Here is a 15,174-nt window from a genome sequence, read left to right on the forward strand (position 1 = left end):
AAACTTAAAAATTGACTAATTTTGTTCTCGTTTTGTAGATGACCGATTTTATTAAATTGTTACGCGCTTATCAATTCATCATCGCGCGACGTATTAGTTGAATTATCCATTATTTTACAAGTACAACAATTTTGACTTCAAAGCTTAATTGTGTCTGCTTTTTCTTAACAGCTGAAAGTTGTTTTTATTTTTGGACAGATATCCAACAAGGTGTCTAAAAATCTACCTATTCAAGATACCCTATGCAACATGAGAATGAACGCTTTACGCTTTAACAATGTGTTGTTAAAGCGTACTTTTTTTTCTTATTTTTGATATCAAAAGGTGACAGCTGCCCAAATAGCAGTTTATTCCAAACAAGATACCTTATTGGGATACCCGGTGTATATTAAAAAGCTACTTGTTTTTTAAAGCATTAGTCCCCATATTGCCTAGTATTATATTGAAAGATTTAAAAATCTAAAAGTCAACTTACGAATTTGAGACCTACTTCCTCCCCACCAACTGAGCAGTTTAAATACATATAATCCTTTTACCATTGGCGAGTCGAATGAATAAACGTGCGAGTGTGAGAAATTTGTATAACTGTTGGTGAATTATAAACCGTTGATTCGACTTAAATGTCATACATTTTTCCAAGATTGATCTCACTCTATTGTCGTTACCGAATGTTCGTTGATTTGAACGTCATTCGTGCTATTTTATTGTCGAACGTTCATATTGTATGAGAAAAGGTCGAAGCTTATGTAAAAGAAATTTTGGAAAATAAAACAATATGTTCATATGTATATATATTTCATTTCTTTTATAAAATAACATGAATTAATGCATTTTTATTCAGGTGCAAGCGAAGTAATAAAAATAAGTACGAAAAGTTAGTCGAACTGATGGAATCGAACCCGAATGTAGCGAGAAGTGTTGGAGAGTTTCTTCTTCTTCTTCAAAAAAAAAAGGAATATTGGGACCAATTTGCTACAACCCTCAACTCACTTGGGCCACCTACTGGCGATGGAAAAGAAAAATTATTGAACGACGAAATATAAACATTCAAAGGAACATTGAACGTTCTCCTCTTTGGTACGCCGTTTCAAGAACTGACTTAAGATTACTATAGTTCCATACAAAGGAATTATGGGTTGGCTCTATTATGAGGTTCGCGGCGGATCGTTTTCAAATCGACCTTTCAAATTCGATTCACGTCGTATTTCCTTATTAACAAACTCGTGGCAAAGCGAAAATAGTTCTTCCTATATTCCAGTGAATTGACACTTTTCTTTTGACAGCTTTCCACAAATTTTGTTTTGTTTTGATTGAAATTTGCGTTGATTTATTTAAAAAACAATATTAAAATTAAAAAATGGAATCAATTATGGTGTATGTATATTTATTTTGAAAGGGAGGAATTTGAGGAATCCCAGGAATCCTCAAGATTACGGACACCCGTACTACTAAGAAGCAAATCTTCTCCTCTGGACCTCCCTTCAATTGAGTTAGTATTGTTTTCATTTTAGTTTAAATTAAATGAATCAATTGATCACACTTTGTCTTAATAGATTTATCAAACTATTTCGAATTTTGATGGAAGCTTTTGTCTTCATTTTGCAAGAGATCAGTGAACAATTCAAGGATCAGAACAGCAATTTTAAAGCTTGCCGCTACTCTGAGATTTCTTGCTGAGGGATCGTACCAAAAAGGAGTTAGATAAGACGTACTCCTTGGAATGGCACAACCAACAGTCCCAGAAATGATAAATTTTAAAATGAATGAACAGGAAAAGCTAGAAGCGAAAACAACATTCTATGAAAATAGTGGATTTATATTTTATTTTGGATAACTCACATTTTTTAATTAAAATAAAGAAAGAATCCACGAATTCTAACACTGATAATACTAAACATTCTTTCGCCTGTGAATCCGCCAAAAAATAGCTATCGGAGTCAACTCGCCAACAAACATTTATGAATTCGCTAATTGGTCGAATTCAAAACGAAGAAGGCGAAAGCAATAATTGAAAAATGGCAAACTCGCTAGCAAAACGATTCGCCGCGAACCTCATAATTAGGCCCCAGGATATCTTGAGTCAACATAACGAATATACATTTTATGGTCACACTCTCGGGAAAAAACTGACTATTATTGCGTTTAAACTGTGATATCCTTTTCTACTTAGATACTGATGATGCAACTCAATCTGAGCAACGACTCGGGTATATGGGTTCCGTCAACATTACTGCTGGTAACCTGTTAGTAGTCCAAATCATTTACTACGCTGCTCTGATAACTCCCACTGGCAAAAAATCTAAGGGCACAAGCTAATTTTAGTATACCAGGGATTGAAGAGGTGCTTGCATTTGTAAATTGGTCATCCAACTTGTTTAATAGAAAAACAAACACTCCTTTATTCAGTTGAAAATATGATCTAAAACTTAAGGAATTAATTAGAATTAAAAGAACTTCCAGCACAAAATATTGTTTCTACTTTCAGATGATTAGGAAGTTCCAAGACATAAGAGTAGGCTCGAATATTCTTGCGCAGTAGAAACTTTGGAAAGTTGTAAAATCACTGGAAAATAGGAAAAAAAAGTCAAACCACTGGAATATAGAAAGAACTATTTTCGCTTCGCCGCGAATTCGTTAATAAGAAAATTTGAAAGGTAGAATTGAAAACGCCGCAAACCTTACGAAAGTTTAACAATATCGATAACAGCTGTAAAATGGGCAGACAACAAATACTTACGTCATTTTGCTAAATGCTTCCGCTGTTTCAAAAATGGCACACGAAATTTTATTGACTTCTTAGCCTTTTAAGCTTCTTTAACTTCAAAATATTAATAACACCAAGTCTTTTTATGTTTTGTAATGTTTTTTTTTTATTTATTGTAATTATTTTTATTTCATTCTTCGTTAGGAAATTAGTTTGTTGTTTGTTTTTATTTTTGTTTAGATATTACAGTACAAAAAATATAATAGTATAAATCTAAAATCGAATATAAATAATTTGTATTCCTTTTTTATATATATATAAATATACAATATGATTTACTACTAACTATGTATTATGATAATAATATGTATTGTATTTTTATTTTATTTAATTTTTTTTGTATAGTATATTTTTTTCTTTTTTTTGAAACTATCATAGAAATTGTTCTTTGCAATAATAATTCAAAAGAAAAACAATGTATCTTATTATTATTAGTTAATAAAGAAATAAAAACATAATAATATATAAACTTCATTCATAATATTTTGTTCATTCTTCGCTTCATCTATTTACAAAACATATAAAATAAAAAAATCTATAAACTTCAAAATTTATTTTATATTTTTTATTACTTAAACATTAATATTTGTACATTTATTTAAATCAATTTAATTAATTTCCAAAATTAATTTAAGAAAAGGAAAAAGCAATTACATTTATAACAATACAATTTTTATTTGTTTTATAAATTTGTTTTTCTCTCTTAACAAAAACAAAAATCATCATGGGGGCAAACATAATTTCAAAAACTTAACATTATTTTTATTTTTCTAAAAAATAAAACAAGTAATAAACATGTTCATATATTTATTTTACTGTTTCTCTCTTCTAAGTAGATAATAATTCATTCAAATTTCATTTTCTTCATTTTTGCTTAAAACTTAATTAATACTTAACAAAGAAAAACGAAAAAATAATGAAAACAACTAATTTCTAATATTAATCGAATGTGTTTTTGTTTTTGTGGTTGCATGACGTTTAATCATAATCATAATCGTATTAAGTTCTTGTTGCTTATTGCTAGCTGAATTTATATTTAACATTTTGTTTAGTTTTTAATTACAATTACTTTTTTTTTAATTGGAAAATAAAATAATTAAAAATATAAAAAAAAACTTAACATTAATTTTCAACGATGGGAAGAATTTTTTATGAATTTTACTTCATATGTATATTTTTCTTAAACTTAAATAAGATGTTAAGCTAAAAATAAATACTTTTTTAAAAATAATAATTATAATAGAAATTATTACATAATAATAATGGTTAATTTTTTGTGTTTATTTAAATATTTTTTTGTTTGTTTTTTAAGAATTATTCGAGTCGTTGTTTTTGTTTGATCTTAAATTAAACTGTATGAATTTTTGTTTCTAATTGGAAACAAATAATAAGGTATATGAATTTATTTGTTTTTATTTTAAGGATATGTTGTATAGGTATTCGGTATATGGTATAAAAAAAGGAAATGAAATTTATCAAAAAAAAAGAAGGAAAACATTTGAAAGAAAAACTAATGAATTCACAGTTTATGTTTCGATTGTAGTTTGTTTAAATATCTAAGAAAAAACAAACATTTAATTTCTTAGTTTTTTCTGTGCATTTTTTGATGTTGTTTGAATCTTATGACGATGTGCAAGTACCATTTTCATTCTATTCTATAATATCTTAAACTATGTATTGTTTTTTTTTAAGTTTTCATTTAAATTCCAAAGTTTTCTAAGATAGATAGATTTTTCTCGTTGAATTGATGGCGGGGGTAGAAATACACAATTTTCTAAGATAAAGAAAAAAATGCATACTGCAGTCGTTGAAGATTGGTTTAAAATCAAAAACTTAAAAGTTGCAGTGAATTAAGATAAACACATCGTTGTCGTCGTACTATGGAAACTCCCTAAGACAATTTTTGACAAAAATGAGATAAATACGCCAAGTTTATGCAAATGACAAAAATTCATATTCTGTCAAAACTCCCTAAGCTCTATGTTCTTCTATTGTTTAACTGATAAGCATTAAAATTTTCGAAATCTGATATTGATTTTAAACTTCTTTGAATGCAGATATCTCAAAACACAAAATATGGAACTAGAGGGTTGTAATAGAACAGCGACGATACCTCAAATGTTGACAAAAAAAAAAAAACTTTATATGGAAATTGAGACTCTACCATTTGCGATTTGTGATTTTTTAAAAGGGTTGTTTGAATGCAGTAGAACTTCTTTCAGAACAGAAGAAGTTAACTTTTTAAGGAGATTCATTCTATTTTTTTTGCATGGCTCTGCTTTCTTAAAAACGTTCTTATAAAATTGAATAAATTAAAAATTGAAGATTTAGGAAGTTCTAATCTACTTTTTCAAACAATGCAGGTCAGAATGAAGAGGATTTAAAATTCTTTGTCGCATCTGAACTGGGCTAAACAGGAGACATTTAAAATCATGAAATGAGCTTCTGTAGGAGGAAACGGAAGAATTCAATTCATTGAACTTTGTACACTGGTCGGCATAATAAAGTTTGATTTTTTATCCCACATACGTTTTCTTTTTAAGGATTAAGTTGTTCCGAATTCGAATCTCACTTTCTAGTTTATCTACAACATCAGGTTTTTAAAATACGCCTCTTTAAAAAGGTTAGACAAAATCAAAAATGGCGTTTTTAAGGCTATCATAAAACACAACTTATTTCTTAACAATAAGTCTTTGTCTTTTTGAAAAATCTTAAGTCATTTTGTTTTTGAAAATTACAAGTTTTATTTTGACATTTTCATTTTTTTGACAATATTCAGAAAAATTGAATTAAAAAAAATATTGTGGTTAAAAATTTCCTTTAGATCGTAAATGATTCTTTAAAGTTTCCCTCGGAATTATCTAAACGACGCTTTTCAGCGCTAATTGCATTGTACAGCAAGGGCTGCTTCTACCTTTTTTCAGAATTATTGTCTATAGGAAACAAATGTTTACGAAAATCAAACTGTTATTGCATTCACGGAAAACTCATCTCCAGGAAGTTAACTATTAAGGAAAACAATTCCACGGCAACATACAATTCCGAGGGAAAACAAAATTGCAGAGAGATTCACAATAGGTCCCACATGGCTTTGAAAAAAAGTTTTGTGTTCAATTGTTAGTAAAATACACGTTTTCAACAACATGTTTATATTTTTTTAACGATTTTTTCAAAAACTTGATATGGTAGCCAACGGATTCGTTACAAAACAAAAATTACGCTCAAACTGTGTTGCCTCTCTCTGTTATCCCTTTTAGACTAAATGGCTGAGCGTTTTTTAAGATCTATGTAAAGATGAGATCTAAGAACTTGTTAAGATTTTTCGAAAAATGTCTGTAAGCGTTTCAACTTTAATACTGAAGAAACCGATGAAAAATGAATAAAAAACTATTTCATAAATTTAGATAGCCTCAAAAACCATTGCATATTTCTCTATATTTTTCTAGAATTTGAAAAAAGTAATAAGCCCGATCAAAAGTTTCATTTTAATGGGAAAATTATACGAATCTCAAACAATCACCAAAAACGATCGTCATTGTATACAATTGTTCGGTAAAAATTATATTTAACGGGATTCGTTAAAGCTTTCGATTACGATGTGAAAATCTCAAAAACCTGACGTGATCCGAGTGATTCCAGAGTCGGATTTGAATTAAGGCCATGAAAACCCTTTGAAAAATTTGCAATTTGTTTGCCAGGAGAAAAACTTCGCCGACCAATGAACCTCCTACATCCAGAACTACTCACTAAATAGAGGTCTATATTTGCCTAAGCCAATGAGAGTGGTTTTCTTTTCATAAAATGTATTTTCTTCAAAGTTATTTTTACTAAGAACCTTGTCAACATCGAAATAAAAGTCTCAGTCATATTTAAATACCAATCGATTGCTTTTTTTTGATAATTTATATACAATTTCACTGGGTTTGCATTTAATTTTGTGGGTTCTCTAAAATTTGTCTAAACTACTTTTTTTTTTAGAAAGAATCTAAATTTGATGCGATTTTGAAATGATGTTACATGACAGGTACTTTTAAGCATTAAGAAAATGGTTATTCTACTTTAAAATACAGCAAATGGCTCAAGGCCGACATAAATTGTGCGATTTTTTAACAATATTCCTAAAAAAAACTCTTCGCTTATTTATGTGAGATAGAATTCCTATCTCGAAGTTCTGATTTTGGGTGTAAATCTATCAATAACTTGCCCTTAAAAATAGTATTTACAATTGCAAGTTAAAAAAAATGCTACATAGAATTGGTTTTTCTTGATTTTTTGAAATTGATGAAAGTGATGAGCGCAAATAAAAATAAAACTGAAAGGAAGCACAATGTAGAAGAAGAAACAAAATTCAAAAAATTATAAATTACAATGGAATGCATTTTGGATTGAAAAGCTAAGAGACTCTAAAACTTATTTCATCTCTTATATTTTGTTTGTATTTAAACGGAAGAACAGCGAAGATAGTACATCGTCAACTTAGAGTAAAAATAAAACTGCTGGTGCGATGTTTGCTCTTTAAAAAATAGAAAATGGCTATTTTCATCTTTAGTACTAAAATGTATAAAATTTGATAAGATTTAAAAGCTTTTTAAAGTCTCAAAGAATTCTTCAACACCTACTTTAGAATGCTAAAAAAAAATAAACACGAAGCTAGCAAAACTTTCACTCTAAACTTGACGACATACAAAGTATTGAGAAAAAAAAGAAGAGAAGAAAAAATAAAATAATAATGAAATTAAAAAATAATAATAAATACTTAAAGCTAAACACGCCGCTGGCCGCCTAAACCAGCCTTACTCACCCAATAAAAAGGGTGAGATTTGCCTTCTTCTTATAAAATAGTTTAGAATTTAGTTCACTCTCTCCCTCTCTGTGTTTTTTCCCTCAAATTTGATGTTGGTCTATTTTTCTCTTATATATTGTTTTACTCTTAAATTTAAACTACAACTAAGGTTAGACCTTTTTCATCCTGCGATTTTCTTAGCGATTACATAGCAGAACCAAAGACCGATGATAACTGCTGTCTGTTGGTTGCATTTGCTGCAAAGACGCACCACGCATCATATGTAAATAATTGTCATCTCCAATGGGCGCCATTCGACTGCCCAACTTGAGTTCACGAGCGATTCCTTGTCTGTAGTTTCGATGTACAACATCAAGACTGCATGCGATCTCGAGCAGTTGATGAATTGTATTTCGGGTGCTTTTGTATTCCTCCTCGGTTGGGGGATTGTTTGTGTGATTGTTTATTGTTGGTTCCATGCGGGCCTTTAGATGGGTCATGTGAGTGGTTATGAGAGTTTGTATCCGCTGGAGGTCTCTTGCAGGGTCCAAGGCTGTCGCCAACTCCATTTGGAATGGTTCACTGGATACTTTTGTGCAACCTTCGGCATTCTCATCACGACGCGAGCAACAACTCCAAATGCCATTCACATAAGCACACGGATGGAAGTTTTGCAAACGTTTCGAGTTTGTGTGGCAGATTTTGCTTAGCAGATCAATCCATTCTTTTTCTTCAACGCAATTTGTCGTTTGTACGTATAACGAACGATCCTTGCGAATAATCTGCAATTGAAATAAAGTCACATATTAATTTCGGTTTCATTTTCAAAACACTTGTGTTTTTCTTATTTTTGTTTATTTGATAATAATTGAATGAATGTACTTGATTATGAAAATCACTTTCGCCTTGTTCTAGGCTATTTAAGGGGAGTATTTGTATTCAAGTGACGCATTGATTCTACCTTGACACCACACCACAAACGGTGGTTGAAAGGAAGGAAGCTACATTACCTTAATTGTCTCTCTCATATAAAGTGTCGTGTTGACTGTCGGTGGTTTATACTCTATGTCCCCATATATAAGCAACCCACTTGGTCATACGACTAAAATTTGAAGTGACTTTCAACCTAATTTCGAAAGAGCAACTTTTCATTCAGAATTTTGAATTAAAAATTATATTTTTTTTAGCAATGTGTGTTGTGTGGTGTGCGTGCAACGATTGATAAGCAGGTGAATGAATGATGATGAATTCATAAAATATGTGTGACTGGCAAATAATGAAATAACACCAACAACAACAACAATAAAAGGAACTCTCTCACGTGCGAATTTAAGTTGAGGGTGATTGGGAGGTTGAAATTCATTATAATTAATTTTAATGAGTAATATTATAAATAAACAGAAAATAAATGAGCGCGACAGGAAATGGTAGACATTGTGGGTTTCTTTCTTTATAATGTGGAATTTCATGGTCAGTTAGTTTTAGTAAATGAAAGATTTATGAGTAACAATAATGTGGCTGTAAAAAAGGAAACTTTTAATCAAAATGGGATTATTTTAAATAGAAAATTGGAAAAGAATATATGGGCTTTTTTAAGAGGAAAAGAAGAGAAGAGCTAGAGGCGGAAAATCAGAAAATATAATTTAAGTGGAGCCAGAACCGTTTTAAGTTGAATATCAGAAGATGCGTTTCTGCACAAGAACGAACGAATTGATGCTGACGATAAGATAGACTTAAAAAACATGTTTTCAGTGGTGGAAGAGTCAAAAACAATAGTCCAACGTTCAGCAAATGCCTTGTAAAGCAGTATACAAAATATAACATTGAGAGTATTACATTTTTTTTTGATTTTCTAAAGAATGATCTGGCGTCAAAATTTCATTTAAAAAATACCATATAGAGTCGCACATATTTTTTCCAATTAAAACGGAAAAAACTATAAAACATTCGGTTTTCGAATTTTATTACAAAAGGTTTGCAAAACTATTCATGGAATTCGTAACTTCAAATGCATTTTTCAATACTGAATTTTGACTTGAAATTTAGGCAAGTTTTCAATTTGCCAAACATGGATATACTGCAAAAAATCGACATAATTCTATAGAACTTAAAATAAATCTTTGGCCAAAATAAGACAATTTTCTACTTTTAAGTTTCTTCTTACTTTTCTAACCCAACTTAACACTGAAAAGCTTCAATAAAGAATTGTATTGTGAAAATAATGGGAGTTTTTCTAGGATGACTGTTTGTCCAATTTTTGTTACGGAATTTCAATAAGGCAGTATATGTTGGCATACTATATGGAATGTTGCCTCAGAAAATATACACTATAGAGGTGTTTTCAGCAGGCGAACGACCCCAAATACAATGTAATTTAAACGAAGCACCAGCTTTAAAGGAATATACTTCATGTTTTTGGTTAATATTCACAACAATTGGACTTCTCATTAGGAAAATTAAAGAAAGTAAACATAAGCTTCTAGCAAAACGAATCTTTAAAGATTTGTGACTGAACTAAGTTCAGGACAAGAACAGGAAATATCTAAGTACAACTTTTTCTCTATAAAGTGGATTGAAAGCCGTTGCATACTCGTATACTGAAGACATTTTAGTAATGGTTTTAAAAAAAATGTACAAATACACTCGAACTTTTACAACTAGGTCTAAATAGGCTCAATAATGAAGTCAGTAAGTGCGGACTAAAACACCATTGACAGAGATATGTACACTTTAACAGATTATTTAAAGCCTTGCATAGATTTTAACCCGCCCTAAAAGAAATCCTTATTTGGGGGGAATGGAGGGAAAACAGTATTGAAGGATGATTCTTTTATTTCCTTCCGAAAGATCAATAAAGCTACCAGACTAGTGGAGCGTCTTTCAAGGAAAAAACCTCGTGGTTTCTGAAGCAGCTTAAGATGTTTCTTCTCACAATTTAAAAAACAAAAACATATACATTCATCTACAGCCAATCCGCAATCAACGCCATATCCGCAATTGTCATAAAGTCAAAACTGGTAAAATAATTCCGTAGGGAGCTTCGTTTATTCAACGATACCAACACGGTTTCCAACCATTCTTTGGAATTGACGGAAATGAAAAAGGAGACAAATAGAACAAAAACAGATCAATGCTTCATCCAAGCCATATTGTATCATTGATTTACAATCCACTAGATCAAAAAAATAGGCTTTACTAAAATTGTATTGAAATTGCAAACAACAGGTGGTCGGATTTTGAAATTTGGAAGGTTTCGAGCAATCTACGGACGAATTATTCCAAAGTTCTCAATTGTACTTATAGTTAGGTATCATAACGGGTCACACCTCATTCGGTACCTAAGAATAGGTATAAGCTCATCCGATTTACATATGAGGAGGATGAAAGCAGGGCCGTCGAGAGCAATTTCGGGCCATTTTTTCCAAAGTTCATGCCTACTGATATGGTACGTTCTAATTTCAAATACGAATAGCATGAAATTGGTTAGAATTAACGGAAATACAAATTTTTTGTTTGCAAAGCGAACCGAAAAAAAGTGTTAATTATCAAATCAATCTCACGGGTATCGTCCAGTTTAGTTGAATTGGAGGATGCGAGTAGATCAGATTCCGAACAGAATCATACATTCAATTCGATATTCGTAACGACAAGTTAGTAACTGATAACAAGTTCGATTAACTACTAAAAAAAAATAGCATGAAGATCCAATACCTACTATGAAAATAAAATAGAGCGAAGTAAAAGTATTTGAAATTTGTCTTTTAAGTTCAGAGTTGCCCAACTGTTCATTAAATATTAACAAAAATGTACGTCAATTATAATAAGGGGGTCAGATCGGTAAGCTTGTGACTGATACATTGGTAGATAACAACCAAACATGAAACAGGGGCCCGATTGCGAAAGCATAAATGATTTTAAATTGTAGGGCCCCTAAAAATAAGTGGAAATAGGTATGTTGATGTTGAAATATAGAGTTTATTGAAAAAAAATTTTACGATGACGTATGCAACGTTCTCAACCTTGTGCCAAAAAGACATTCTCAAAATGTCCCCAAAAATCAGGATGGTTCAGGAAGGTACCCTCAACCTTAATCCTTTCTAACCTTCATTAACCTTAACCAATCGTTCTCTTATCCTGGGGAGGACAATAGCTCCACAAAGATCCGGGTATGATTTTTTCTAGCCTTTACTCATGCATCACCCCGTAAAATAAAGTGTTCAATTTTTGTTGAACAATCTTTAAAGGAGTAAGCGGCGAAAAGTACTTTTTTAAAACCACAAATTAAGTAACATTAACAAAATAGGTCCCATTTAAATTAAATTAACTTTTGGTTTGTTGCCTCACGCAAGTCTTAAAAACATAATTACCCAAAATTAGATTTTGTTCCTGTCATTTAAGCCTAAGTTCATTAAATCAACATTCCAGTAAAAAATAGGATTTAGCACCTGGAAAGTTTTTTTCATAAAAAGTAATAGTTCTGGGGCAGTGATATGAACCTACGGAGACACAAAACTTTAAGCTTTAAAGACGCAAAACTCTAAAGTCAAAGGGTTAAATGTTTCAAAAGTATTTAAATGAAAAACAAAAGTTTTAAATTTCAAAACTCCTTAATGATCTTAGACACACAACTACCAATCGTTTTTTTATGGTTCCTACTTAGAAAGAAAGTCTCAACATTCATAGTGATACCTCTTGGGACGACAATCAGCCTAAGTATCCACGATTGCCACTTTAACTTAACCTAATCTATCCAAAGACCCCGCACTCAACTCAAACGAATTATTACCTATATTTTCACAAGGAAAATTGTAACTTAAATTGCTCAACAATTTCCTATGTTCCAACAAATATAATACCTTTCATTCATGCATACTTTAACCCCATTCAACAATTCAATTTTATTTTTGCTTTACACTGTGTCGGTGGTGGTGGTGGAATGCCTACTTTTATGTTACTTATCTTTAAGCGACAAGAAATACAAAATAAAAGTGTAAACAATTTCCCATGCGCATTTTTTTTTAATGTGGTATCTTCTTACTTCTTCTTCTTTTTCTTGAATATCGCCTTCATCTTCTCATAAATAAATAAATGAATAACAAAAAAAAAAAAAAAAAAAAAAAAAACAAAATACCTATGAAACTATAAAACAAATTCCAATTAAAATAATTTGAATAAATTTTATGCGTTATGCGTTCCTATAATAAAATGTTTCTTCCACACACCTACGAGAAACGAGTCCCAAATACAAAAACACACGCGATATCACCATACCACATACCGGACCGGAATCAATGAAGCAAGAGTTCCAAGTTCCAATCCACCAACTTACAATAATGTGAGAAGCACAACAAGAAGAAGAAGACGAAGAAAAAGCAGAAGAAGTAAGCTCAAGAAAAAAAATAAAGGGGAGCAAAGTAAAATATGTGTATAAGACACCGGAAACGCAAAACTACGATACACGTTTTTTTGTTGTTGTTTTATATATTTTTTCTTTTTATTATTATTATTTCTTGCTTTACCCACCAACCACCACCTCCTGCTCTAAATACATCATAGCCTAGCCCCGTAGCCGTTCGTCGCCGTTGGTCGTCATGATCAACGATCGTTGTACTGGAACGTAAACAAGCTATAACAACCAACTGAACCAAACCAAGCCAATGAAGACGAAGACGACACCTTAGTGCGGTGCGGTGCGACGACGACGAAGTCGAAGACGACGTCGTCGGTCGACGGCAAGGCAATTGCTTGACTTGATCTAGAGAACCAGCTTGGTCATATTAGTAAACCGGCCGGATGGATGGTGTCAAATTTGCATAATTAATACAATGAAGAAAAAATGATAATAATAAGGAATGAGAAAGAGAAAAGTAGGCGGACGGCTACAGCTACTACTAAGGCACCAGAAGCAACAGAAATTGCAGCAGATGTCTAATGAGTATGTTAGGCGATGTGACTATGTGTCTCCTTGCCTTGCATCACTTGTCTCATGCATGCCCCGAGTCGAGTGAAAAGTAAAGTAACTTTCTCTGTTTGCGTGTGCGTGAAGAAGTGCAATTAAATTGCCAAAAGGGTTAATCCACAACCGACTACGACGACGACGGACGCTTAAGTCTTACTTTTATGATCAAGACGTCTTAGCGTAGAACAAAGCCTTCTATGAAGCAACTACAACAAAAACCAAACCGTGTGAAGTTCCCTTGTCTTGACTTGTATAACCAACAACTTTAAAGCCGTTGTTGTTGGCTTTTGTGGTTGCCAATCAATCTTCAAAGGGCTCAACATTTCGCACAGGAAATAATTATTATGAGGCAAAGTGTAATAAGAAGAAACTTAAGAAAAAACAAAAAAAAAATAATGTTTCCATCGATCCTTTGTTACCATTTTTTTTGTTTTCATTTTGTTTTTGGTTCACATGATTTATTTTGTTTTAACATGGGAAGTGTATAAAATTATAAAAAGGAAATATAATCTTTTCTTACCTGAAAACTGTTTTGCATTTTGAAGCTTCGCTCTGTTAATGGTTCAACTCCCAGAATTTCAGACAATGGAATATCACAGATGGGTGGCTTTCCTTTCGATTTAGCATAGCTAAGCGAATGTGTTGTTAATTTAAAGTAACGATTTTTAAGTATACGTCGACCGAAACGCTTTCGTCCTTGAGGATGTTTTGTCATCATTCTATAAACGAAAAAAGATACGAAAAAGAAATAAAAAAAGAACCAAATTAGTAAAAGATTTATGAGAAATAAGAATAAGTTATAATAAATTATTAAAAGAGAATATATATCTTAGCTTACCCTTCGCTTTAAAGTTAAACAATATGAGAGCATAAGAAAGAAGAAAAATATATCAGTTAAAGAAAAGTCTGACGATTTTATAGTTTTAAGAGTTTTTTTTTGAAAAGAAAGGGGGCTAGTAATTTATCAAAACAAAAAATAGTATCTTTTAAAATTAAATATGCAAACAGTCAAATCATGCTTCGGAAAACATATTCCGCCGTAGATCAAGGCATTTTCTTATGGCTCAAGACAAATTTTCAAGAGAAGGAATTACAAAGGTCGCTTTTAACTGACTTAAAAATGAAATATATGAAAGTTACATACAAAATAAGGAACAGAATAAAAACTTCCACTACGAGGGGCGTTCAATATATTCTCGGTATGGGGGTGAAGCTGTGGTTATATATAAAAATTGACTTATTTATCAAGTAATACTATTATTTTAGTGCATTCATGTAAAATTTCATATAAATGTGATTATCTCTAGTTAAACAAATTCACAATGGCAACTGACACGATGATGGTGAAAATTGAGCATCGCGATGTCATTTTATTTCTTACTAAGCAAGGAAAAAGTCAAAAAACTATTCATGAAGAGATGGTGGATGGTTACCAGGGTTCCGCACATTCATTATCAGCTGTCCATAAGTGGCCAAGTGAGTTCAAGAGAGTCCAAAAAACTTGTTCTTGAGGATGCCCGAATAATGGTGAAATTAATGGCAGAGATCACCAAGCTTTTAACTGGCACCATTTACACCACTGTTCATAAGCATCTTAAACTTTCATAGGTCAGTGCAAGGTGGGTGCCACGAATGCTCACAGCAGCGCCTCAGAAAATTCGCATGCTG

The 15,174-nt window shown here is 31.6% G+C and overlaps 1 protein-coding gene across 1 annotated transcript in view; it reads right to left on the minus strand.

The window, feature by feature from the left end:
* Positions 1 to 4,473: 4,473 nt before the first annotated feature.
* Positions 4,474 to 15,174, minus strand: part of LOC129944676 (GTPase-activating protein) — a 34,636-nt gene continuing 23,935 nt past the window's right edge. The window contains exons 4-5 of the mRNA XM_056054278.1: positions 14,027 to 14,225; positions 4,474 to 8,329 (exon numbers count right to left, since the gene is read on the minus strand). Coding sequence (XP_055910253.1) covers positions 7,745 to 8,329; positions 14,027 to 14,225 — 784 coding nt within the window. The 3' untranslated portion in view covers positions 4,474 to 7,744. The remainder of the gene's footprint in view (positions 8,330 to 14,026; positions 14,226 to 15,174) is intronic.

This window comes from Eupeodes corollae, chromosome 2, assembly GCF_945859685.1.
Source record: "Eupeodes corollae chromosome 2, idEupCoro1.1, whole genome shotgun sequence".
Lineage (NCBI taxonomy): Eukaryota > Metazoa > Arthropoda > Insecta > Diptera > Syrphidae > Eupeodes > Eupeodes corollae.